General features: G+C 41.9%; 1 protein-coding gene and 1 long non-coding RNA gene across 2 annotated transcripts; both read left to right on the top strand.

Moving 5' to 3' along the window:
• Positions 1-544: 544 nt before the first annotated feature.
• On the top strand, positions 545-1,554 carry LOC117892656. Its single transcript, XR_004648735.1, has 5 exons — positions 545-702; positions 777-960; positions 1,023-1,257; positions 1,322-1,433; positions 1,494-1,554. It is a non-coding gene; the product is annotated as an uncharacterized LOC117892656 (long non-coding RNA).
• A 756-nt stretch (positions 1,555-2,310) lies between these two features.
• On the top strand, positions 2,311-23,594 carry LOC117892343 (TWiK family of potassium channels protein 7). The gene is made up of 8 exons (XM_034798570.1): positions 2,311-2,732; positions 18,571-18,732; positions 18,811-18,934; positions 18,996-19,145; positions 19,210-19,401; positions 22,740-22,855; positions 22,914-23,006; positions 23,073-23,594. The coding sequence occupies exons 1-8, from the start codon at positions 2,493-2,495 to the stop codon at positions 23,226-23,228; spliced, it is 1,233 nt and encodes a 410-aa protein (XP_034654461.1). The 5' UTR covers positions 2,311-2,492; the 3' UTR covers positions 23,229-23,594.
• Positions 23,595-24,112: the final 518 nt, after the last annotated feature.

Raw genomic sequence — 24,112 nt, 5'->3', positions numbered from 1 at the left:
TTTTGAACATAGTTGCCTGGGATGTTGTCTACTGTCAGCCTAGTCGTTCACTTCCCTCACTTTTGTCAGTAACAAATAAGTTGTACACCGAATAACACTACAAAATAAATACTAGTCTCCTCTAAATTATTATTTGTATTTCCTCAGTCAGTGATTGTTTGTAACTAATTAATTAATTTTTGGCCATGAAGAAACACATTTTGTGCACTTTACGGGAGTTGGGTGGGCTCTCCCGATCAGAGATCCTGTTGGCTGTGGTAGCCAAAGAAAACTTGAAACATTCCGAAGTTGAAGCAATTAGCAAGAGCATTGATTGGAGCTTGGAGCAGGGAGTACAAACTGGGGAATTACAACTGGACAGCACAGGGATGTACAGCATTGGTAAGGAATTGGAACGCAAAGTATCAAAGAAGACGAAGAGGCCCCCACCAGCGAAGGCAACTAAAAAGACAACTGGCATGGCAAAAACACTACAGCCGCTACAGCCAGTCAAGACTAAGCCAGGAGAGAAGATCTCAAAGAAGGTTTCGAAAATCCCCTCGAAGAAGAACAAACTCCCCATCAATCGCACTCGCAGGGAAATGGGAAAGCCCAAACCCATGCAAAAGCCCACTCCCAAGAAGCGTAACCAACGGAAGGTCAAGGACGAAGACGATACTTAAGACTCCTTCCTACCAACCGTTCAACCGTTCAAAATTATCTGTAAGTTCAACAGAATCAAGTGACAAATCTTCGATTTGCTTCTATTTAGTTTGACATTTCCCACTCCCTTGCAGGTTACACAACACTTGACGTACACTTCCACACATTTTACCTTTCTTCCATTTTCGTCGGAGTTGGAAGGAACTGTTCCAAGCCAGTGATGGTACCTCCCCACATCCTCCACTTCCATGATGTGAGGATGTGGGTGAATGTGGATGGCATCACAAACACATTGTTGCAGCTTCTTCTGCGTAAAAGGTAGGTGGATTCCGCCAAATCATTTACTCTAAGCTTGACCACTTATCCTTCATTCCATTTAGATATACCTATCCATCCTTTCAATCTATTTTCAACGCATAATGAGGGCTTTAACTACACTTTGGACACTTTACTACACACTTGATCTATTTTCAACGCATAATGAGGGCTTTAACTACACTTTGGACACTCTACTACACATTTGATCTATTTTCAACGCATAATGAGGGCTTTAACTACACTTTGGACACTCTACTACACATGTGAAAACATGAATTTCAACGCCAATGAATATTGGTAAGTGTACGAATAACCCTAATACGAGTGCGAGTGATAGATTTTTTCTTATTTAACTATTAAGGAAAATATTTGATGGAACCGCCCCACAACTTTACGCATAGAGAATGTGTGGAGCAGGGGATCGCATCACTTTTCCGCTGACACTCGTAAAAGTTACCAGAAACTAGCAATTCGTAAGAGTCAAATATCATTGGATTAAATTTCCATATGATTTATGTTCTGTCTTCCTACAGGCATTGCTGGATAATATTCTAGGGACTTATGATCGCAATTATCTTCAATTATATAATTATCGCTATTAAATAAAATATAACTAGCAATATAAGCACATTTTTTAAATACTGTTATTGCGTTTGGTTGGGGTTGGGATCCAAGAGTTGTAAATGAAATTTCTTTAGTTTTGCTGCATGGTAACTACACAGCCATGCATTTGACACGTAAAAAGCTGACAACAAGCGAGCTTTTCGCCGCAAGGGGCGCCACTGTTGTATGTGTCTCAGCAGTTGGCTACAACGTGCAGATGTTGCTGAGCAAATGTATGGACGCAAATGGTTGCGTGCACAGCCAGTAATAAGCCCAGCCACATAAAAAGGAGCTTTCCACGGTAAGTTGAATAAACGGGTGAGGCGGCAGTGTAGCAAGCATTGTGTTTTATCGTGCTCTTTGCCTCCGGTCCATACCTTGTTTCTCCACTCAGCAACACCTGTTTGTTGCCGCGCAACATTTGAGGCTGGCGTCGATTTTGAAAGAAACGAAACGGCCTTGCCGCCCCCAAATGTGAACATGAATGAACGGGCCGCGGACAAGGAAACGCAGACGAAAATGTCGAATTTTTTACCAAAGTCATAAAAGCAAGTTCCGTTGATCTAACCAACTATATTTCAAATGAAAGAATATATATTTTATATGCAATAACGGTGCTCTCGCTGCGTTCTCACGACCATCGCTCGACTTTCGCTCAATTTCGATTCGGATCGGCGGCTTGTTTCTCGCAACGCATTCCAGACTTTGGCGCGCTTTGAAAATTGTTCAAAAAATTACCAAAACAACAAACCAAATTGTCAGCGTTTTTCTTTTGTGCGGCAATGTGTGTCGTCGTTCAGGACCCAAAAGGGCCTTGCCCCTAAAAAAAAAGCTACTAAAATCACACAAAATATTAAAAAAAATTAAAACAAAATTTATAAATAAAATATAGATAAATAAATAGAAAGCGTAAAGCTTGTGCTGAAATCATGCCCTTGAAGACAGGCGCCAATGGCGGCGGCGACTACGACTCCCAGGACGAGGCCAGCACGGAGCTGCTGGAGAAGCTGAAGCATTTGGATCGCCGCGTGGATGCCGCTGAGGCTGGCGGCACTGGCGGCCTGTGCGGCCGCCGATCCTCCTGCTGGCAGTCAATGAGATGGAAATCTGCACTCAATCATATTGGATTGCTCGTCTCCCTGTCCATCTACTGCGGCGTGGGCGGCTTGGTAAGAAGCGTCAAATTGAGTCAAAATATTTAACTAGATTTCTGCTGGGGCAACAAAATAGAAAGGAAAAAACATAAAACAATAGCCAAAGCAATGCCAAAATTTGAAACTGAAACACACATTTTCCAGCGTCTAAATAGCATTGTGTTTGTTTTTGGGATCGGGGCTGGGATGTGGGAACACCCAAAATATTTATTGCACTGAAAATACTAAAAATTAGTTCAAAAATGAAGACATAAAAACTATTTTGTACATTTAAGTACCAGACATGAACGAACAAGAGCCCCCACCCACCCACACGCCCCACACGCCCCACTCGTTCACCTCAAAAACTGCTAATTGCCATTGCACATCCATCAGAGAGGGAGCGATGGAGACGAGAAGCAGACGAGCAACTGCATCATTGAGGTCTGGCCGTCCATGTGTGACCGCTGAAATATGGAGGGATTGACCATCGTCTCCATCGTCTCCATCGCTCCATCGGTCTGCCTATCCGTCTGTGGGTCTTGTCCGTCCATTGGAAATGGAATGGTCGAATGGTCGAATGCTGTTTGTTGGCTCTCTTGTCTAAACATTTACATTTTCGCCAATGACGTCGTCGTAGCCGCTGGTCGTAGTCGAAATGCTACCAAAAAGTGATGCCGTCAGTAGTCGTTGCGATGCAGCTGAGGCTGACCGAATACGGCCAGTGGGCTGTGTGGATTTTGGGTTGGGTTGGTGTAAAGAGTGGACGGGGAGGGGGCTATTAACGATGTTTCCTACAACTTGACATATGGCCGAGTGTCGTGACGGCAGGGTATTTGTTATATTGCCTCTCAATTTCCAAGGCATTAGAATTTGCGATGCGGGTGGCAGGAGGCAGTTGGGTGGGCGTGCACGTAGGTGGGCTTTTGGCATGAATGTTGGGGCCAACCCAATGATTGGGTTGAATGAACGATACTGCCAGGTTTCATGGAGGGAATGAATAAAGCATTTAATTCAGCGAAATCTCAGATATCGGAACCACTTTCGCCAGCACACTTCCTGGGCTGACACTTATTTCTGCACCATTTTTTATTGCACCTAAAAATCATAAAAAAAAACAACAACAAATATTTACGCAAGCTTTATTTCAACGGTAATCAATTTTTAGTTGTTTTTATTTAATTAATTTAACATTTAAGTGCTTTGGAAATTGTTTATTTTTAATTTTTTGAATAAAACTGTACAATTAAAAAAAATGCAGTATCCGTTTTTTAACTTTAGTTTTTAAATTTTAACTTTTTTATTTCGGTTTTAAATTTTTAATATTTATATTTTTTTTATATATTAATTTTTTAATTTTTTTTTTCTTACTTAACTTTTGAATTGTAGTTTTTTATTTGAATTTGATAATTTTAATTATTGTAATTTTCATCTCTGACCTTCAGTCATCAACTGACACACATTGGAACGAAGCATTTCAAGTTTCACATTAACACGGGGAACACCCAGTTTTATTTTTAACATCAACCGAACAGTCAAGACTGTGTGGAAAAAATCGTACAAGCCGCCCAAGGCCTCAAAAATAGTTACACTTTTTGCGCGTTCTAATTTGTGAGTTTCTGCTGTGTTTTTAAATGTTTTAAGGATAAAATATGAAAAGATTGAGTGAATTTCAGGGTCCACTTGGCTTGGCCACTGATGATTCACGTTGCCTTCTTTGATACTTCTGGACAATATCAAATTTGTATTTGCAACTTGACTTCGTCTCTCAGCCTCCGTCGACCACTCGACCCCGTCAACACCTTTGCATATATCTTTGTATCTTTGGCAATTTGCAAACGATTTTCGGCGGCACCGAAAGCCGTGCATTAATCAAGCAACACATTTTGTATTCAAACGAATTATCAAATACTGACCCCCTGCTTCCGCTCGCGCTCCACTGGCCAATGCCCGGACCCTTAGCTATAAGTGCCCCCAACTCAGCTTTTGCCAGCGTAGTCCATCCATACACCACATGTTGGCCAATTATGCACACTTCTCGGCCGAAATTGCTCATCAAATTTGTTTCAAATTCACAGTTTTTCAACAGAGAAACAAGCAAAAAAAACCAGAGAAGAAAAATCATTTGTTTTATGTTCTCCCCGCCGAAACAATTCCTCTGTTGATGGGAACAAAAAAAAACTATTTGATGGGTTGGCAGGGGCAGGGTGGCAGGGTGCCAGTGGGCAGGGGGAAATGTTCTTGAAAAGTGCCACAAACATTTTGCTACGATTGGAATTTTGATTTTGGCTTAATGCAATTTATTTTGCGACTCATGCCCCACACTCTCTGTGCTCCGGGGAAACCCTTCTACGTACATAAGTATGTATGTATATCCCGGAGTACATTCCGGCTGCTAAATGAAACGGAAATGAATTCACCGGACAACTGTCTCTCACCCACGGACACAGTCACTGTCACACTGTCTCCACATCAGCATATCCGATAACTTCCAAGTTTTTTCTACTTCTTTCTTACTCCATTCTGGTGCGGAAATCGAGTTGAAAGTAAGGGAAAACTTTTTCTAAGGCATTGAACATTGACCCGAGCCCCTACATCAAATGAAAATGAAAAGTTTCCACCTTAGAATGATCACAGCAGGACTTCGGTTCAGTTCTGGGAATTTTTGTGTAATAAAAAAACGTATCCAACGAGCTCCAATTGTCTTTCAAATGCCTAACAAATAGTTAAAAATGAGTGCCCTAAGTCAAGTAAAACATTCATTTAATCTGTTCAAGTTCATTCAACTGAAACATTCAAATTTTAATCATAAATCTAAAATTTACTTTTCTGCCATAATCTATGACGCCAAAATGTGTTATTTATTTTTAGATTTCCCATAACACAGCCACAGAAATATTTGCAGCTTGTTTTAGTTCCGAAAAAGTTATTTTTGTATAACAAATAATCGATTTCGATTCACGTTTTGTTTTAATTGTTCAATTAATTAAATGTGTTGAACGATTTGTAGCACTTTTGGCTGTTTAGTTTTCCCATTTTTGACTCTAATAAATTGGTTTTATTTTGTAGTTTTTGACTGTCATCAAATGTATAATAAAATGCGTTTGTTTGTGCGCTGCTTTAAATCCAATCCTCCAGCTGGGCTTATCGCCCAATTAGGGCAACAGCTTGGAGCCGCTTTAATTGATTGAGCTGGCCATAAAAACAATTGACATTTATCTACGGATTTGATGGGGTTGTGCCCATGAATGTGATCCAAGTTTGTTTAATAATTAAGTCCAGGCATGGTCCAACGTGCCCCCCAAGGGAACTCAAATTGCAGGCCACACATATGGTCAAAAATCAGAGGAAAAGGCGAACTGAGATGCGCTCCAAGTGAGTGGCCATAAATCATTTTAATTAGCAGCTTGTCCCCTCCATCGATTCACTTCTCCCAACATTCCTTCCCTTTTGTGCCCTGTCTTCGGTGGAAAATGAAGCTGAAGCCAAACTACATAAGTTTGAAGGCCAAATGAATTAAGTTCTTGGCCGAAAGCCATGCAACAATAACAAAAACAACAACAAAAAGCTATTAGACAAGCCAAAACCAAACCCAACTTTCACTCTCTATCTCTATGCTCATGTGTGTGTGTGTGTGTGTGTGTGTTGGGTTGGTGGGCTATCTGATTAACTGACCCATCCAAGCCTGCCCAAACATGATTTTTCATATTGGGCCACCACTTTGGTGTCCCCTCAAAAAAGGAATTCGAGAATCCTGAAACGGAACTAGGCACGGCCACGGCCCCAGCCATATCGTAACGCGCGGATGTTTGCCTTTAAATAGCACAAAGAGAATAATGGCAATAAGTGGCAGGAGCAGCAGCAGCAGCAGCAGCAGCAAAAGGAACGAAGGAGCCCATAAAGCAACGCTGGAAAATCACGTCACGGCACGGCACGGCATTAGAAAAATATTTAAAGCGATTCGCCGCTTGCCGAAAACTGAGCTCAGATCTGTATCTCACAATTGAACTGTAAAGCGGCAAGCATGATCCTCAAATGATCTGCAATGTGGGGATATGGTTAGATATCTTTGGTCAGCAAAGAAATTTGTAACTATTGAGACGGCAGACATCGCTGGATAAATGTGATGTTCAGATCAATAAGGATCAATAAATGTGCTTTGAGGTACCAAATCTACCACGAGGGAGATGGGAAAACTAAACTACACTTACTATCCAGAACTCTGTTTGTTTGTTTTGCGCAGGTTTAGTGGCGTAAATCCTAATCATTGTTCATCATTGGCGCTGCCCACTGTAATCCCCCATATCTGCACACACACACACATATGTACATACATGTGCACGTACCTGCTCCCGCATGGCATCAGCCTCTGCAGTCGGTTCTCTCGCGTCTTCATCTCGCACCTTTCTTGCTTTCCTTCGCTATCACGCTCTCGATCTGTCTCTCTCTCTCGCTCGCATTGGGGCAGGGGCGTTGGTGAGTTTTAGGCGCTAGGCCCGTTTGAGGTGAATATACTAATAAGGTGACGTTGGCCGCTGTGGGTGAGGACCAATAACTTATTCACCACGCACATGGAGACAGGCGCCAGAATGGGATAGAGATAGAGATATTGGTACTGGAAAATATAATCAAAAATAAATGAAAATTAAGAGCTGTTGCCTGTAATCGTAAATAATCAAATCAACAGATCAAGTAATCAAACAAATTCTAAATAAATTCGCACAACAAATGACAAGCATGTCACGAGCATTTCTTCTCTTTCCCTTAACTAATCAAGCAAAAACCTCAAAAGTCAATTCAAATGAATAAAGTTCAAGGAATTCACTTCAGTTTTGGGCTTTCTTCACTAATGAAATCATTCCGCTTCGACGCCTTAAGCTATGCAACACTTTGTTCGGTTTTGGTAACGCTTTCCACATGATTTTCTTGTTCTATTGTTTTTGTTTGGTTTTTACTTGCATATTCCAATCATGTGGCCTGGCAGACCCCGTCCCCGTACCGAAAAAAATGCGTGCAAATTGCTCAACAATGACGGGCCAAGCGATTCGGTTGCGGCCAAGACAAAGAAGTAAAGATCCCTGGCCATGCCATGCCATCAACGAAACTCTAGGCCAAAAGTGTTTAAGTGTATTAGTGAGGTGTGGATAGAGGACAGACGGATAGAGGGGTGATGACATGACCAAAAGATAACTTTTGTGTCGGTCATCAATTCGGGGGCACGCATGAGGCATACAAATGGCCGAGCAACATTTCAATTTATGGCCAAAAAAGGGACAACAATCCAATAGATTTGCAGGTCATAAAGTCACTTGACCATGGCCAAGAGCTACCACAGATACCACTTTTTGTTGTTGCCTTTTTCACATGTGTCAAGCCTCAAGAGTTGCAAAGACACAAAATTGCGTCTGGCAATGGGCCAACAAAATCAAAATTTACACCACAGGAACACCCGCTACAAGTGGGAAGTGCCATAAAATTATTAACAAATTATGCGACGACAGGCAGGTGACAAGATCTGACAGATTTATGCAGAAAAGTCGCCGAGTGTGAAATAAATTTATTAAAAAACTATAAGAGCTCCGGCCCCGCGGCCCACAACGAAATTCCTTGGGGTCGCGTGTCGCCAGCTAAAAATACGCAAAATAAATTAACTTAAATTTTGAGTGGGGGGAGAGCTCTTTCTTTTGGTTTTTTACGAGTCCAATTAAGTTCGCATTTTATATATATAGTATATCTGTGTATCTGTTTACATATGTATCTGTTCTATATACAGAACACTCTGGAACAAAATAGAGTGATTGTTGGATCTTTTTTGTGGGTTTTTAAACACCTTAAAACCTTTGGAAAATTGTCTTTTTAGGCCCATAAAGACATTTAAAATTGTTAAGTTACCAAACAAAAACACAATCAGAGAGACCTAATAGAAAAAACAGAAAACAATAATGTCTTCTGTGACTATTGTTAGTCTTTCGATCCACACTTTGTTCGAGAGTGTATGCATTGTGGCACATTGTGCGAGTGCGAGTGCGAGTATTTACCATAATATACTCGGTTTTTCCACTGATTTAGGTCGCAAAGTGCAGTGCAGGCTGTTAACCCATTTGCAAACAAAATGCACATTAAGCCTCAATCAATCAAGCGAGAGTGGATTGACCGCCGACAGTTGGATCAAAAATGCATCGAATTTACGAGTACTGAATGTCTTCTACTATGGGTTTTATTTACAGCCCTGCAAAGAAAATTTAGTTCAAATTAAATACAATTTATAGATCCCTAACAAACATTTAGGATCTGGGACATTGTGTCCCAGTCAAAACCGAACTTTGTTGCCATAAAAAGCATCATTTTGTGGATTTTCATGCGACGAACGCCCAACATCTTCATTCGATTTATTGGAAACTAAATGTATATAATTATTGTGTCATGATTTGTTCCTACTTCTGATCGAAGTAAAGAGAGATCTGTCTGCTGTCTGTTTCCATCCACAAATTAGAGCCACAACATTTGCAGCTAACTTTTACCACACGATCGTCAAAGGGTATTGATGGTAAAATGTTGGCGCAAAATCGGACCTTTTGTTGTCTTATTGCTAGTTTGAGTTTTGGTTTTGTTTTTGTTTCTGGCTGGCGGCAGCTCCCACGCTTTCTCGCGGTTTATGGGGACGTCATTGTTTATTGGCCTTACACAGTCGTCCACGGACACGGACACGGACACACACTCGTTGACAACGGAGAAGGGTGAGGAGAAGGAGGAGAGAATTTTCCATTCGTCTGCCAAAAAGAGAAAGAGGAAATCACATTTTGTCTTAATCACTTTTATTCCATTGTTTTGCCTTTACGCATCTTTCTCACATCGTTCCGTGTTGATTTTTCCTCTCCTTTTTCCCTTGGGCATTTTCTCGGTATGAGTAATATTCGCATTGATGCTTTTTTATGCTCTTGCTGGCCGAACAGAATTATTTAACATATTCCACGTTTAGTTGCCTTTCAGTTCTATCTTTAAACGTGAAGAAAATTAATTTGAAGAATTTCTTTCTTTGGCATTCGAGTGAATTTAGCCGGCTACCGTTGTGGCTGGGAACGAATCGCGGAGAACGGAATTACCTTATGAAAATAATATTCATAATCATATAATCATCACATATCCATATCATATTTGAAACGATCAAACTACAGCATCGAGACCCCCACAGCATTCCTTTCTGGCCCCGAATTTCCCGAATAAACTATCTGGCTATCTGCCTGCCTAAACAAACTAACCATTAAAAATGAGCTGGAATTAATAATTTGTACAATTTATTAGCAACTTGAAACAATAAACTGTTGAGACAACCCCAACCCGAAGCAATGAAAATTCACGTTTTGTTATTTTGGCTTTCGTCGCTCCTCGTTGTTGATTTGATTTATTTATTTTGTTAGCTTCTAAATTACGGAATCATTTCTGTGGTTCTTTTGATTGTTGTTTGGCTGGTGGGCTGGGGGCGTGGCAGTGTACAATTTTAATTTGGCATAACGAAACGAAACAATCAAACACGCATAAACCGTACAGAAAAAAAAACAAGAAGAAAATTCCCAAAAAATTCATGGCGAACTTGGCGTGTCAAGGTCGCTCTTCAGATCTACTTTTGGTCTTCCTCGGATTACTTTTCGTTGCTGTTGAGATTGTTAGGAGTAGTACTTTCTGTTGTGTTCGCAATTTTCGAGAAGGAAGTGGCTCATAAAAGAACGTTCGACGTTGTATTAGCATAATTGAAACGGACCACGGGGTCCACGGAGGCGGCAACTCGAAAAAGAAATCGAAACCGGACGTCGAGCACTTTGTTCGTGACAGCGGGAACATGCGCTAAAGAGGAAGGGGGGTGTGCGACAAGTGCAGTAATCCGATTGAAAGGTACCAATGGAACAAGCTGAATAATATAATCCACTGAATTGTTTTGAGAACTTTGAGCTAGGAAGTTAAGGAGTTTCTCTTTAGCCACCTTACCCGCTCATACACTGCCTTTCCATTTGCATTTGTGGGGTAAACACTTTCACTTAAATCCACCGCAGCAATTACCACAGTAAGCCAAAGAGCAGTGGCCAAAGCAGTTTGGAAAACGCCAAGAATCCAAAACAGGGGAATGCCAAAAAAACAAGACGCAAAGTAGAACTCGGCCTCGTCGACACACTGGCGCCTTGCGTGCTGCACGTGCAAGACGAACACGGAGCCATTAACTCCTTACTCATCGACAGTGCCCGCCAGTACACCGCCGCCCCCTGCGCACCACGAACCAGCGGGCAAGCACCTCGCTTTGATTGTTTTTTTTTGTTTCGCAGCTAGTGGCAGCAGTCGACACAATCTTTAAGAAAACGCGACACGCAAATCGAACGCTGAAGCAACTCAATTTTTGAAGGCAACTCAGTGAATAGATTCTTAAAAGGATTTCCTAGGATAGCAGATGGGCTTATTGGGCATAGTGTAAATTAGAGGTGTAGGGTTTACAAGCTCGATATTGGGTCGCAACGCAAATTGTGTTCGCTGACTGCATTACTCACTGTGCATAAACACAGTTCGAGCATATGCTCACGCGTCTCCGTTCTTTCGTCTATCTATGCCGCCTTCTTCGTTCCTGCAGCATCGCAAGCTTTGTGCATAGAAAAAGATCTCGGGCAGCGCAGCCTAAAAAGTTCGTGTGGCTTCGGCCTATGCACAGAGACACAACTTCGTACAGGCCTCTACACTATTGCTCGGCGCGCTGCAGCGGCAGAGAAGCAAGAAACGTTTTGTTGACTTCGTGTCTGTTGTCTGTGCATACAAACGCACTGAGCAAGGGAAGCTTAGCGCGCTGCCGCTACCTGTTCCCATGCTATCTTTCGATCGCTCTCTTTCCATCGCTTCCTCTCTCTCTCTCGCTTCTACAAAGTTCTGCACGGGCAATGCGGCCGCAGGTAGTCGCGTGCTGATCGGCATATGTAGTTGTTGCACAACATTGAACCGTTTGCCTTTAAGCAAGGGGGTATTGCGGTTAACTGGAGCTTTCGATTTGACTTTAGCATTTAGCAGTTAGCATTTACAGGGTGGACACATAGTCCAGACACAGTCCTGCCAGACAACCAAAAATCAACGCATAAATTGCGTGCAAAATGTTTGCATGTCAAAATGGCGTTGATTAATGATACAGCTGCTGGATGTGTGTATAAGGGTTTGTGTGGCTGTTCGTTTTTGGTGCGTTAAATGCACATTATGCGCATAAGCAACGTTTGACAGGAAAAAGGCGAGCTACAGGATGCATGACGCCGTTCATTTTTGTCGACCCTCGACCCTCGACCCCCACAGCAAATAACCCACAAGCGGTAAACAATAAAAACACTTACACTCTCACAGTAATGGAACTGTGCATGTGTGTGTGGCACATGCAAATATGTAGACTGATGTCAAACTTTGCTGAACTTTGACAAGCAGCAAAATGCATCAAGTTCCCTGTCCCCATGGAAAGTTGCAAGCGAAGAAAGGACTTGTGCAAGTTGTGACACTCGAGTGGATTATGGAAATGTATTCAATGGGATTAATTTTTTGATCAATTTCCATTAGATGGAGAGGAATGAGGTAATTACGTTAGAGTTAGAGTGGGTAAAAGTGCAGGCAGCTAGCTGTCTGTTGACTGCTACAAGACAGACTCTAATATTCGCTGTTCGGATGCTGCCAATCTGCCAGGAATGGCAGAGAGCAGATTGTGGGGTTTCCCTTCGGGAACGCGCCAAATAATCATCCAACCAGTCAGCTCTTCTGTGCCTTGCACTGGATTTTGGTGTGTGTGTTGCAGCAGATAATACATTTTTAATGCCACCCAAGATCGTATTACAATTGATCAAATATATAAATATCCGAGGGAAGAGCGAACGCCTCGTGTTACCAATGATGTCACTTAGCCTATGATGACAGTCTCTAGCAGCCTAGAAAATCTGCAAAAATAAATATAAAACTCTCACTTTTTTGACAGTTCCTTAGACCTTGATTTATCCAATTAAATATCACTTGCAGCTCACACCCAAAGCTATCAATTTCCTGGTTTGACCGCGCTCTGTCCAAAAATGATGGACAAAATAAATATGGAACACACAAATCATAATCAGGCACCGCAGAGGCACAGGGCAGGGACAGCAATCTCATTAGGCAACGTAAAACCCATCCAATCCATCCGGCAGCTGGCCCCAACACAGTGTCAATCAAATGTCCTCCACCTCCGATGCCAACGCCTTTGCTCTCTGGACAGCTGCCAAAATAGGGGCACAAGATGGCCTATGCCGAGAACATAATTAAAAAATTAAAAAACTATTTTGCCCTGTCTGTCCACGCTGATGTTATTCATTCTTCATGTTGGTTCTTTATTTTTGAATAATGATTTGTGGCAGTGTTCGACATTTTCGCGGCTCATTAATCTGTCGAACTATGAGAAGACACCTGAGAGTACGGAGAGTAAGAGCACCTTATTTTTTGGGCATACATTTTAAGCAGTGAACCAAATATTTGTGGCCACAAATCCTCTCGCAACTCCTATGGCTAACTATCGCTTTGCTTCATCGCGGCAGTCTGCCCCACACCTCCGTTTCCTGCCATGTGGCACGCCACGCTTCTCCTCGTCAAACTTAAGTCCTCCCCGCTTGACCTGGCATAATCTTGTGCGCCGTCAGGCTGCCATGTTTGGCTTACACACATCACGTGTGGCGGCTAAAAACGCGCCAAAAAAACGAAATAATAATACAAGAAAAACGCGCACACAAATCAAAAATGAAAAACTTTTTATTATATACATATGTATATGTTGGGAGTCGTTGGTCGGTGGATGGTTCGGGGCTATATTATATTAGCTCCAACAGCTGATTTTTCTTTTTGCTGTTGTCGTGGCATGCAAATCGCGCGTGTGGTGTGCCCCTGCCCCACCCCCTTTTTGTGGCTTGGCCAAAATGTCTGTCAAGTTCCCTCGATGGTCACGCAAGAGGGTGGGGCAAAGCGCTTTTTTGATACTTTTACAATTTTTCTTACACATTTATTACACAATTTTTTGGTCGAATTTTTAAAGGGATTTCTAGGTGTTAGCAGTGCTGGAAAACAGACTTTGATGTGGCGCTGAATGTGTTCTAAAGATTTTCTTGCTTATTATTTTTCACGAATATATTCTACCCAATCCCCCCATCAAATGGCTCTGGTGGGAAATCATCACATGTACGAGGCTTATGCCAAAATCCTGATAAGCATCCTCATCAGCATCGTTACGTGTACTCGTGCCTGTCCATTGTCTAGACATGGGAATCATGACAATCTCTGTGCTGAGCCTGAGCCTGTATCCCTGCCATTTGGTAGATCCTTTTGTCTGCTTTATTTTATGCTCGTATTTGGGTCAAGCACTGGACATTAGCATAAAACAAACATCTAAAGGCGCTCCAGGCAGCGGCTGTGGCACTTTTGTTGGTAATTTTGTGCTCGAAATTGGTTAATTAGCCCGCAGGTGGGGCTGCTGCTTGGACTCCACACTCCCTTTTCCGAGTCACACTCCTTCCTTCTCCGAGCCACAACCCACAACCCACATCCCCTTCCCTTTGATTATCATTTTGCCGAAATTTGTCATTTGCTCTTTGCTTGGGTTTGAATTTGAATTTGATTTTATTGTGTGTGATTTTCGTTTTTTTATTATTACTTTTGTTGTTGTTGAATTGGATGCCATGGAAGTTGTTTTTTTTTTTTTCTGGGGCACAGTCCGACCTTGGACCCCACACTCATAAATATGTCAAGTGCCAAAAGTGCGAATGGAGTGGCGCACAATGGGCGGTCCCCGTCCCCATTGGGTCCGCTGTGCCATTGGCCCATAAAACGCAATAAACATTTATTGTTTATGATTATAATTGGGTTCTTTCCTTCATTGCTGCTGTGTGTCAGCAGTTCCTTGAGTGTGAAACTGTTTCAGACACAACTAGCAGAGATGTTGGTCATTTTTTGCCGACTTTCAAAGCAAAAAAAAACATTAAGAAAAATTATTAAACTCACTGGAAGCTCGGCAGCTGTAAATATACTTCAAAGAATCAAAATAAATATCTGTTCAAAATCTGCTGCAAATATTTTCCATGCTCCACCATTCCCCCCCAAGTCTCGCAAACCATTAAATCATTTAACAATTGGTTAGTCATTATATTTTACAAAGATCTATGGGTATGGCCCTCAAACCATTCGTTTTTATTACGTTGCTGCTGCCAACACGAAATACGAAAAAAAAACACTCAATAAATAATCAAAACTTAATGAACTGACAGCGATTTATTCAACAAGCTTCGACGGGAATTATGTCTAATTTGCTATCAAATCATAAACTCATAAAATCAACAAACCAAAGTTCGTTCCGCACGAGATGCCTGGCGCTGCTGCGGATGCCCACGGACCACGGACCACGAACCAGCCCGCGGTTTTAAACGCGCGCGACACAAAACGCAACGATTTGGAAAATTCTTAAGAAAGTGTTTCCGACTCTCCACAAGTGGGTGGAGTGAGTGTGCAAAGGGAAGGGAAAGTGTAACAATATTTAAGGTTACAGTCCGTGGGGCGCCCAGCAGACGCCATCAGGCATCAGCCGTTGGTCATTTTCACATTCGCAGGAAGCCTGCCATTTGCTCGACTTCCGCAAGTTTTCTTTTTCCCCTCTATCCCTCTCTGGGCGGAACTGTTCCTTGGCCAGCTCCGGATCTAATTTTCAATAAATAATATCAATTTATATTTATTATGTACGCGTCCAAGACTGGAGCCGCCGTTTTTTGTTTGCCCTTTTTGTGCTGAGAGTGCCAGGCGCAACCTTCCAAGTCATTTTCATAAATATCGAATTTTTGCTGTAATTTTTATTATTTACTGTTATTTGCACAATTTTGGTGCGTACCTCATTCAAATATTCCACCGAATGTGCGCGTAAAATTCAAGTGTGAAAAAAAGGATCTCAATACATTTTCTTCTCAATATTTCGGATCTTGCACAAAAGATTTTTATGTTTCTTTATTTAAATACATGTTTTAGAAACATATTTCATACCAATAGTTAATAATATCCTGACTAAATATCTCTTTGCATAGTTTTTACTATTTTTTACAACAATAATTGCTGAAATATGACTCCGCTCTAGCATTCGCTCTTCCCTTTTTTGCTGTTCACCATACAAAATATTTACGCATGTAAGTAAGTATGTAAATGTGTCTATACACATGTAAGTATGTATGCATGTATGTATGTGTACAATGTATAATCAATCTGTGACCTTCTGCACTGGGCTTTCGTGGCGGGGTTCTGCCACTCTGTCTGTGGCTTGTTTACTGACCGTGGCGTAGCGTCGCGTCGCGTCGTAGCCTGCTTTTGGGGACGTTCGCTCTCAGCGGAAATAAATTATCACCCGCTAAATGGGCGCGAACATCATTATTATTATGGCAGCAGCAAAAGCATTTTTTTTTCTGCGCAGGGATTTGTTTTTTGTTGTTTTTTGCTTTATTTATTGTAAGGAAGAAAAATAACCCAAGCCAAATATGATGTTTTATTAAAGAAGCGGGAGTGGCTGCGAGCAGTGGGGATTACGGGGACATGTTGTGGGACATGTTGCTGCATCTTTCTGCGGGTTTTAGCTCTGCTTCTGCCTCTGTCAATCTTGCTTAGGTCAAGCCCAGTACTCACCCTGGCCAGGTGCTGTGGTGGCTGGGGAAACTCCATTATTTCCATATGTCGTGCGTTAATTGCCGTACATGCTGGAGGCCCAACCCGAAGGCTCAGAGGTGGCGGCAGCTCTGCGCTGCGTGAGATTTATGAGGCGACAAAGTGACAAGTGCTTTAAGCTCTACTTTTTGGCAGGGAATTACAGTTAAGGTAATTAGTAAACAGGGATTTAATGAGCAGGCACCATTTATCATAAATTTCATTTGAAATTTTTATGCTGCAAAAGAGTGAGTTTAGTTTTTAAACAATTTACTCACAGTTCTCTCATGACTGATGACTGTTGCAGCCACATTTAATGGACCCTACCCCCCATAAAGCAGAGAGATAGAGAGAGACAGGGAGAGTGCAAAACCCAACTCCTGGGGGCTATCACTGGCACATCTCAGGGGGATTCTAAGCCACACAGCCTGTCCGTGTTGGACGTCTGGGCCGCAGAGTAAAAGGCAGGAGATAACCCCAATGTCTGTGCTGTGTCCAATAATAATTATAATTTATGCGCAAGCACAGACCACAGAGATTTAACTGTAAAGTAGCAAACTGTGCGTGGAAGTGTAAAACAGCAAAACGGAGAAGGGGCAGTGTGAAGCAGCAAAACGGAGATGGGGCAGTGTGAAGCAAACTGTAAAGGGAAACTGTAAAGCAGCAAACTGTTAAGGCAACTGTAAGGCAGCAAACTGTTAAGGCAACTGTAAAGCAGCAAACTGTTAGGGCAACTGTAAAGCAGAACACTGTAGGGGGAAACTGTAAAGCAGCAGAAGGGAAGTGTGAAGCAAAACTGTGAAAGGAATAACTGTGGACTGTAACTTTGAGTTTAATTTAACGCTTGTCTCTGCTGTGCCATTATTTTTGTTAGCAAATTATAGATCTGTCGCCCCTGTCTGTCAATTTAAAGTTATAACATACACACATATTTACATACAACTGCACATACAGTGGCTCACAGCTTAAAGGAACCGAAGAAACCATAAAATAAAATCAAGAATTGCTCGGAACTCGACCATTTTAAAGCCTGACTCTAAATTCCATTGAGAATTGTGTGACTAATATTGAATAAGAACATTAAGAAAGTGCCTAAGAACAGCAATTAGCGGGGTGTGGGCTAAAATAACGCTATAGATTCCAATAAAATTGTCTTATGAACAATAGAAGGAACTTAAAGAAATAATTTATTATTATGTGAAACAAAAATAAATGGTTAAGGAATTGATTTCATACAAGCTGCAAGATGAAATGGTGCAACAAATTGGGTGTAAAGTTTGCAAAATTCTTTGGTTCATTCGAGCTGTTAGCCACTGTAAATCATCTGTACATGGCAGCAATTGGCGTTGGACAAGTTGTCGCCGTCAATGTGCTTGGAAAGTGGGTGAGTGGGTGGCCCAGAAGAGTGTTTGGAGGGGGGAAAAGTTGGGCAGACAATCAGAGATTCGGCAGTGGAAACAAAACTAATTAGGCAAATGCAGACCCAAACTGCGAAAGTCGTAAGTGGAGTGGAGAGTGCAAGCACCAAAATGGCAAAAAGCTTCATTCAATAAATCACAAAAAATAGCAAAAATACCCGAGCATCTTTGACTTGGACTCGGACCATCGACTACGCGTACATCAGTGTCAAAAGTGAAGGGAACACTTGCGGAAAGGGTTAAGGGAGGGGGCAGACAGCACTCAAGGGTGCCCCCTGCCACCATGCATCTTCCATCAGATGTTTTCTGCTGCCTGGCCCGAATGTTGGCGTGTGAGAACATGAAAAATGGCTCTGATACATTTCAATTGAATATTTGCTTCACGTTTTTTTGTTGCTGTTGCTGTTAAAAATAAATTCGAAATCGAAATCGATTTGTAACAACTATTTTTATAGCGAAAGCAACAACAACAATAACAACAAACTGAAGAGAAGACAAAGGGTAAAACACTGGGAAATTGGCTTCAAGTTAAACAAAATTTATTGTGACGATGTGCGAGAAATTCGAATGAAGATTTGGATTTGGATTTGAATTTGGATTTCTTTCCTCTCGCACGTAAGATGTGAAAGATCAAAACAGAAAAAACGGCACAATATTTGCGAATACATTTTCCTAATGCTAAAACAAATTGTTTCTTTTTTTCACGCATATTTTGAAGGCTGAAGTTGAGGGTCAAAGTTTTTATTTGCCTTTCTTTGCAGATCTTCCGCCACTTGGAACGTCCAGCTGAGGTGCAACGTTTGAGCCATTTGAAGGACGTGGTGAAGACCCACAGAGAGCGCTTCATGAGCACAATTTTGAACAACACCGAAGTGAACAATCTCAACGAGCTGTTGTCATTTGAACTGGCCAAATATGAAGCGGTTAGCATTGGGACTCCTCAACTCTCACTTATGCCATTGAATATATCCTTTTTCTTTATGGTTTCGTTTTGTTGGCAGGCAGTCCAACTGGCGGCAGAGGGCGGGCTGCTAATTGTGGCCGATAGAGACTTTCCAGAGCCCTACGAGCGTTGGAGCATACTGCAAGCTGTGTTCTTCTCATCGACTGTGTTAACAACGATAGGTACATAAATAAGTGCTATCAAAAACTAAACTGGAAGCCGTTTAATTGATGATATTTCCAGGTTATGGCAACATTGTGCCCGTGACAACCGGCGGACGTGTATTTTGCATTTGTTTTGCCCTCATTGGCATACCCTTTACGCTGACGGTCATTGCCGACTGGGGTCGACTCTTCGCCACCGCTGTCTCTGTGTTCGGCAAACATATGCCCAGTGAGTAATCACAGATTTCACTCTATTTTACATCACTAATTAACTCTTTTTTGCCCCCTCTTAGCCAAGCCAAAGTTTACCAATTTCATTGGCAAAACCTGGTTCTATGCCATACTGGCCGTTGGCTTTTTGGGCGTCTACTTGGCCGCCGGTGCGGGTCTGCTGTTGCTTTGGGAGGATGATTGGACATTCTTTGATGGTTTCTACTTTTGTTTCATAACCATGACGACCATTGGATTCGGTGATCTGGTGCCAAGTGAGTGTTGCAAAATTGTTTTATTTTTACTCTTTTTATACCCGGTACTCGAAGAGTAAATGGGGTATATTGTATTTGTGCGAATAACGGTTGTATGTAACGCACAGAAGGAAACGTTTCCGACCCCATAAAGTATATATATTCTTGATCAGCATCAATAGCCGCAAAAGGGCGAAAACCTCCTAAAGTTACAGTGACCGGGAATGACCATATCTATCAGATCACCGAATTGGGATCAGATAGGATCATTATTACAGCCACAATGAAGAAATTAATTTGCAGTGGCTAAACCCACCCTGTCCAGCTGCTTTTGTTGTTTTTTTCACATTCTCTCATTCACACTCTGCTTCTGCATTGTGCGGCCTCTGCCTCTGCCTCTGCCTGACCATGCTGCCTCGAAACCGTCGTTGGTGAGTGGGGACTTCTCGACTATGGCTTCCGGATCGCCACGGGTCTTAGTGGTGAGATGGCACAGCTTCTCTACTGGAGACAGCCTCGGAAAGCCTCCCCTGCGAAAACTTCAAAACTGGGCATTTATGCAATGAGGTCAGCTATGCATTGCTCAAAGCCCTCATAGCACTCGGCGTACATATCTTGTAGTCGTTTTGGTCTACCGGAGCCTCGCCCATCATTGCCACCGAACAGGCCTCAAACTCCGCATCCACCGTTGCCCACAAGTTCTGCAATTGGTCTCGGCGGACCTGAGAGATCTCGAAGGATGGTGTGCTGGTCCCGGGGTGGTGAGCCGTGCTTCCATGGTGGTCAGCCTATCGATGGCTTCGCATGGCTTCGAACTTCGCCCGTGCGGAGGTGACGGATGACTGGGCCATTGGAAAGGTGTGGCGAGGACTGTTCGAATTATAGTGCGGATGCGAAGGCACCTAATGCGTGATCGGCTAAGGGAACAAAACCGATTTGGTCCTCGCCGCAGTGGCAGAATAAAAGGAAATTATAATTCAGACACTTCTCTGGCTCCTCTCTGACACTCACTCTCTTGTCCGCCCATCAGTTAGATCCTCTAAAGATCTAAAGATTGATCTAAAGATCAATCAGCAATCAGCGTTTCAATTCGTTCGTAGTTAATTTAAAAATGGAATTTAATAGAACAATGAACTCAATTTCGTGGTCAAAATATCCTGGAAAGTATATAATATACATTAAATGGTCGTGCCCGATCCATTGCCTTTGGCTCATATCGGTCGCTGATATATCGACAGAGCCCGTTTTCATTTGCCATATTATTGGCATTGCTCAACACTGAATATCGAAAGCACACAATGTGTGTATCGATGTGCTTACTTTTGTATCGGCCATCCCTAGAACTTTTCAGATGCTTGTCAAAAAAAAGCAACTGAATAAAAAATTGAATTAAACTATCAGCGAGAAGAAAAGGCATGTAAGTACGCTCTACACTTGAGTTTTTTCGGTTGATAGAACGTGGAAATTCGAACATTCTACGAACAGTCTACCTGTGGCAATTGGAACAGCCATTTGGCCGGTCCAAAATCTAATCGAAATCTCTATTCTCAGACAATGGATGATAGGCGGCGTGAGGACTTTGCGAAAGCCTTATTCGTGCTCGATAACCAGAACCCAAGGGAGAAGCGGCCGCCACGGTGTGTTTCGGCGACGGCTTATGAAGCGGTTCGTTTGAAATTGGACGCCATGACACCATCTCAAAAAGCAGTTGTTGAGACAGAGCCCTATGAAGAGGATGATTCATTGCGGATGATCACAAAATTCTGGGCAAAACGCAGCTGATGCACTACCTTCAGCCACCCGATATAAGTATCCCAGCATATGTTGATACACATGGTGACTGCAGACAGGTGTGGGACAGCAACGTGGATGATTTGACATTGTATGAGCTACGCACTGTCATCCATATAGCATTGCAACATAATGTGCCAGCCACTACGAAAAACGGCAAAATGGAATTAAGCATAACGGAATTCCCCCTCAAAGTAGTATCAATATTAAATGAGGCTATCCTTCAAAGTAGACGCCTCGATTCCGATTTGCTGCCATTTATGACAGCTGATGAACTGCAAGTTATGACGGAAGTGTTGGAAAACAGGTTGCTCAAACTCAACACCCTCTTGAACATATCAAATCGTTCGGGTACTTTAAGTAGACATGCCACTCCCAGTAACGGTCAGGATCTGGAACCCTCCGGTTTAGCAACAATGGCGAAAATGGCACGGTTATCTGATGATGAAGAGGAGGAGAAGGGAGGAGGAAAGCATGTTAAAAAAGGAGAGACCTAAAGGAAATCGTAAAGGATGGAAGAACAAGCGAAACATATGGAAAATTACTAGCAAGTTAACACATCCATATACATATATGTGCATATATGCATATTAAATATTCCAAAATAATTGCAGTGTCCGATCCACACGTATCCAACCCACCCCAATAAAAAGTAAATTGATCCAATGTGGTTTTAATGGCTGTTTTTTTTGAAGTTTTGTAGAATTGTTTGTCCTTACACACTTCTTATTTTTACATTGCACATTTATCATAAACAATAAAGAATAATCCCGTAATAAAATACCGACATATCTACATACCACACCAACATTCCGCTCGCATATTAAAATTTCGAGATTGCCAAACTTGTACGCATTCCAGGCGTCCTTCTTGCGATCCACACCCAAGATAATTTCCCCCACACCAGAAATAAATTAACCCAACAAATATATCAAAAATCAAAATGTGTGCACCCGAATCGCTTTCTAAGGTTGGTTACTTTACAGATTCGAAAATTGTTATACCCGGTACTCGGAGAGTAAATGGGGTATATTGTATTTGTGCGAATAACGGTTGTATGTAACGCACAGAAGGAAACGTTTCCGACCCCATAAAGTATATATATTCTTGATCAGCATCAATAGCCGCAAAAGGGCGAAAACCTCCTAAAGCTACAGTGACCGGGAATGACCATATCTATCAGATCACCGAATTGGGATCAGATAGGATCATTATTATAGCCAGAATGAAGAAATTAATTTGCAGGGGCTAAACCCACCCTGTCCAGCTGCTTTTGTTGTTTTTTTCACATTCTCTCATCCACATTCAGCTTCTGCAGCGTGCGGCCACTGCCTCTGCCGCGAGTCTGCAGTGTGTGGGTCTAGGGAAGGGGAGCGAGCTAAAGGAGCGTGTTGGTGTGAGAAGTGTTGTAGATGTAGATGACAGATGAAGAAAAAATGTAAAATTTGACAAAAAACCGCTAAGGTACAGATGTAGTACGGAGTACCGGGTATAAAAGTTGTGACGCGTAAAAAGCGTCTCACACGTCCCTTCTCGTTTAACGTGTTTTTTTGTTCGTTGTTTTGCAGAGAAACCCAACTATATGCTGCTCTGCACTTTGTACATTCTAATTGGACTGGCGCTGACATCGACCATTATTGAGCTGGTGAGGCGTCAATATGCCACCAGTTGGGCCAAGTTGCAGGTGGGTTGGGAAGACTTTCTTGCTCTTGGACTGGCGCAACTGAGTTTCATTTTTGCAGGAACTTTCCGGTCCCATGGCGGAGACTCTGCGTCGCTTGGGCGAGACAGCCGGCACGGGTCTGGACTATGCAGCGCTACAAAAAGTTTTAACTGTAAGTATTTCCACCGCCATGAACTCCAATTTAACTCTGCATGGTGTGCCATTTGTTGTTGTACAGGTTTCCATGCCAAAGTGGAACAGCAAGAAGAACGATCACAGTCCGGATATAGCTGCGCTGGAGGCCATCACCAATGCCATACTAAAGGAGGTGAAGGAAGCACAAAATAACAAGCCCAAAGTGCTGCAAATTGTCATCTACGAGTCATCTGTCTAGGCAAAAATAGGGGATGGTAGAACGAGAGAGAGAGAGAGAGAGATAGAGCTGCTTCCAGCAAATAATTATCTGCAGCATAATTTAAGGCGCACACCAAGTTAGAAAAAGAGAGAGAGGGGAAAAATATATCAAGAGAAAATACTTATCAGAAAAGTTAGGCTTGAATTGAGTTCGGTTGACAGTGGGCACTGGCTAAGAGGGTTACTGTACTGTCCGGCTACTGTACTGCCACTGCCAGACTTCCATGAATTAATGTCTAGTGTACATATAGCTATTATTTAGTCAAATGTCTAGGCAATAATATTGCTCATACGTACTGAGGTCACTGCATAATTATTTATTTATTTAAATGGGGCACGAGGGGGCAAGTGATTCAATATATAAATAAATATAAATATTAATAGATATAAATAATACTTTTTTTTTCTTAATGTTAACCATTAAATTAAGAGTATTAATGACATGAATGTCATCTATAAAATAAAACCAGAACAAAAATACCATAAAAATGATAGATATTGTTTGTTTGAATTTAATATTTAAAATTATGTGCAAATAAGTATGGATCTGAGCTCAATTTTTAATAGATTTGAAAGATAATACTTTCTGCTTTTCAAAAATGTATGTATGGGCTGTATACCTAAAGACCTAAAGATTTGCATATTTACAATTTTTTTTAAATTTTGTTTTATATGGTCAAGCACTACTTTTAGAAGTGAATTATGTAGTGTCATCGATGTTCAAAAAATGAAATGAAAAAGAAGAATTTAAGATCCAAGAATGCCAAAGTTACAATTTATTTACTAAATGTAGAACTGTTGGGTAGTTTCAATATTGCTACTTGTACAATGGAATGCAATAATTAGTTTTTAATATGTTGTGTT

This window comes from Drosophila subobscura, chromosome A, assembly GCF_008121235.1.
Source record: "Drosophila subobscura isolate 14011-0131.10 chromosome A, UCBerk_Dsub_1.0, whole genome shotgun sequence".
NCBI classification, from domain to species: domain Eukaryota; kingdom Metazoa; phylum Arthropoda; class Insecta; order Diptera; family Drosophilidae; genus Drosophila; species Drosophila subobscura.
This window is presented reverse-complemented; position numbering and strand designations above follow the sequence as displayed.

What these genes read in the sequence shown, in the direction of transcription:
- LOC117892343 (XM_034798570.1), top strand. Translation starts at nt 2,493, where the DNA reads ATGCCCTTGAAGACAGGCGCCAATGGCGGCGGCGACTACGACTCCCAG. An exon ending in ACTGCGGCGTGGGCGGCTTG is followed by an intron (nt 2,733 to 18,570) that starts GTAAGAAGCGTC and finishes CTTTCTTTGCAG; the next exon opens with ATCTTCCGCCACTTGGAACG. An exon ending in ATTCGGTGATCTGGTGCCAA is followed by an intron (nt 19,402 to 22,739) that starts GTGAGTGTTGCA and finishes GTTGTTTTGCAG; the next exon opens with AGAAACCCAACTATATGCTG.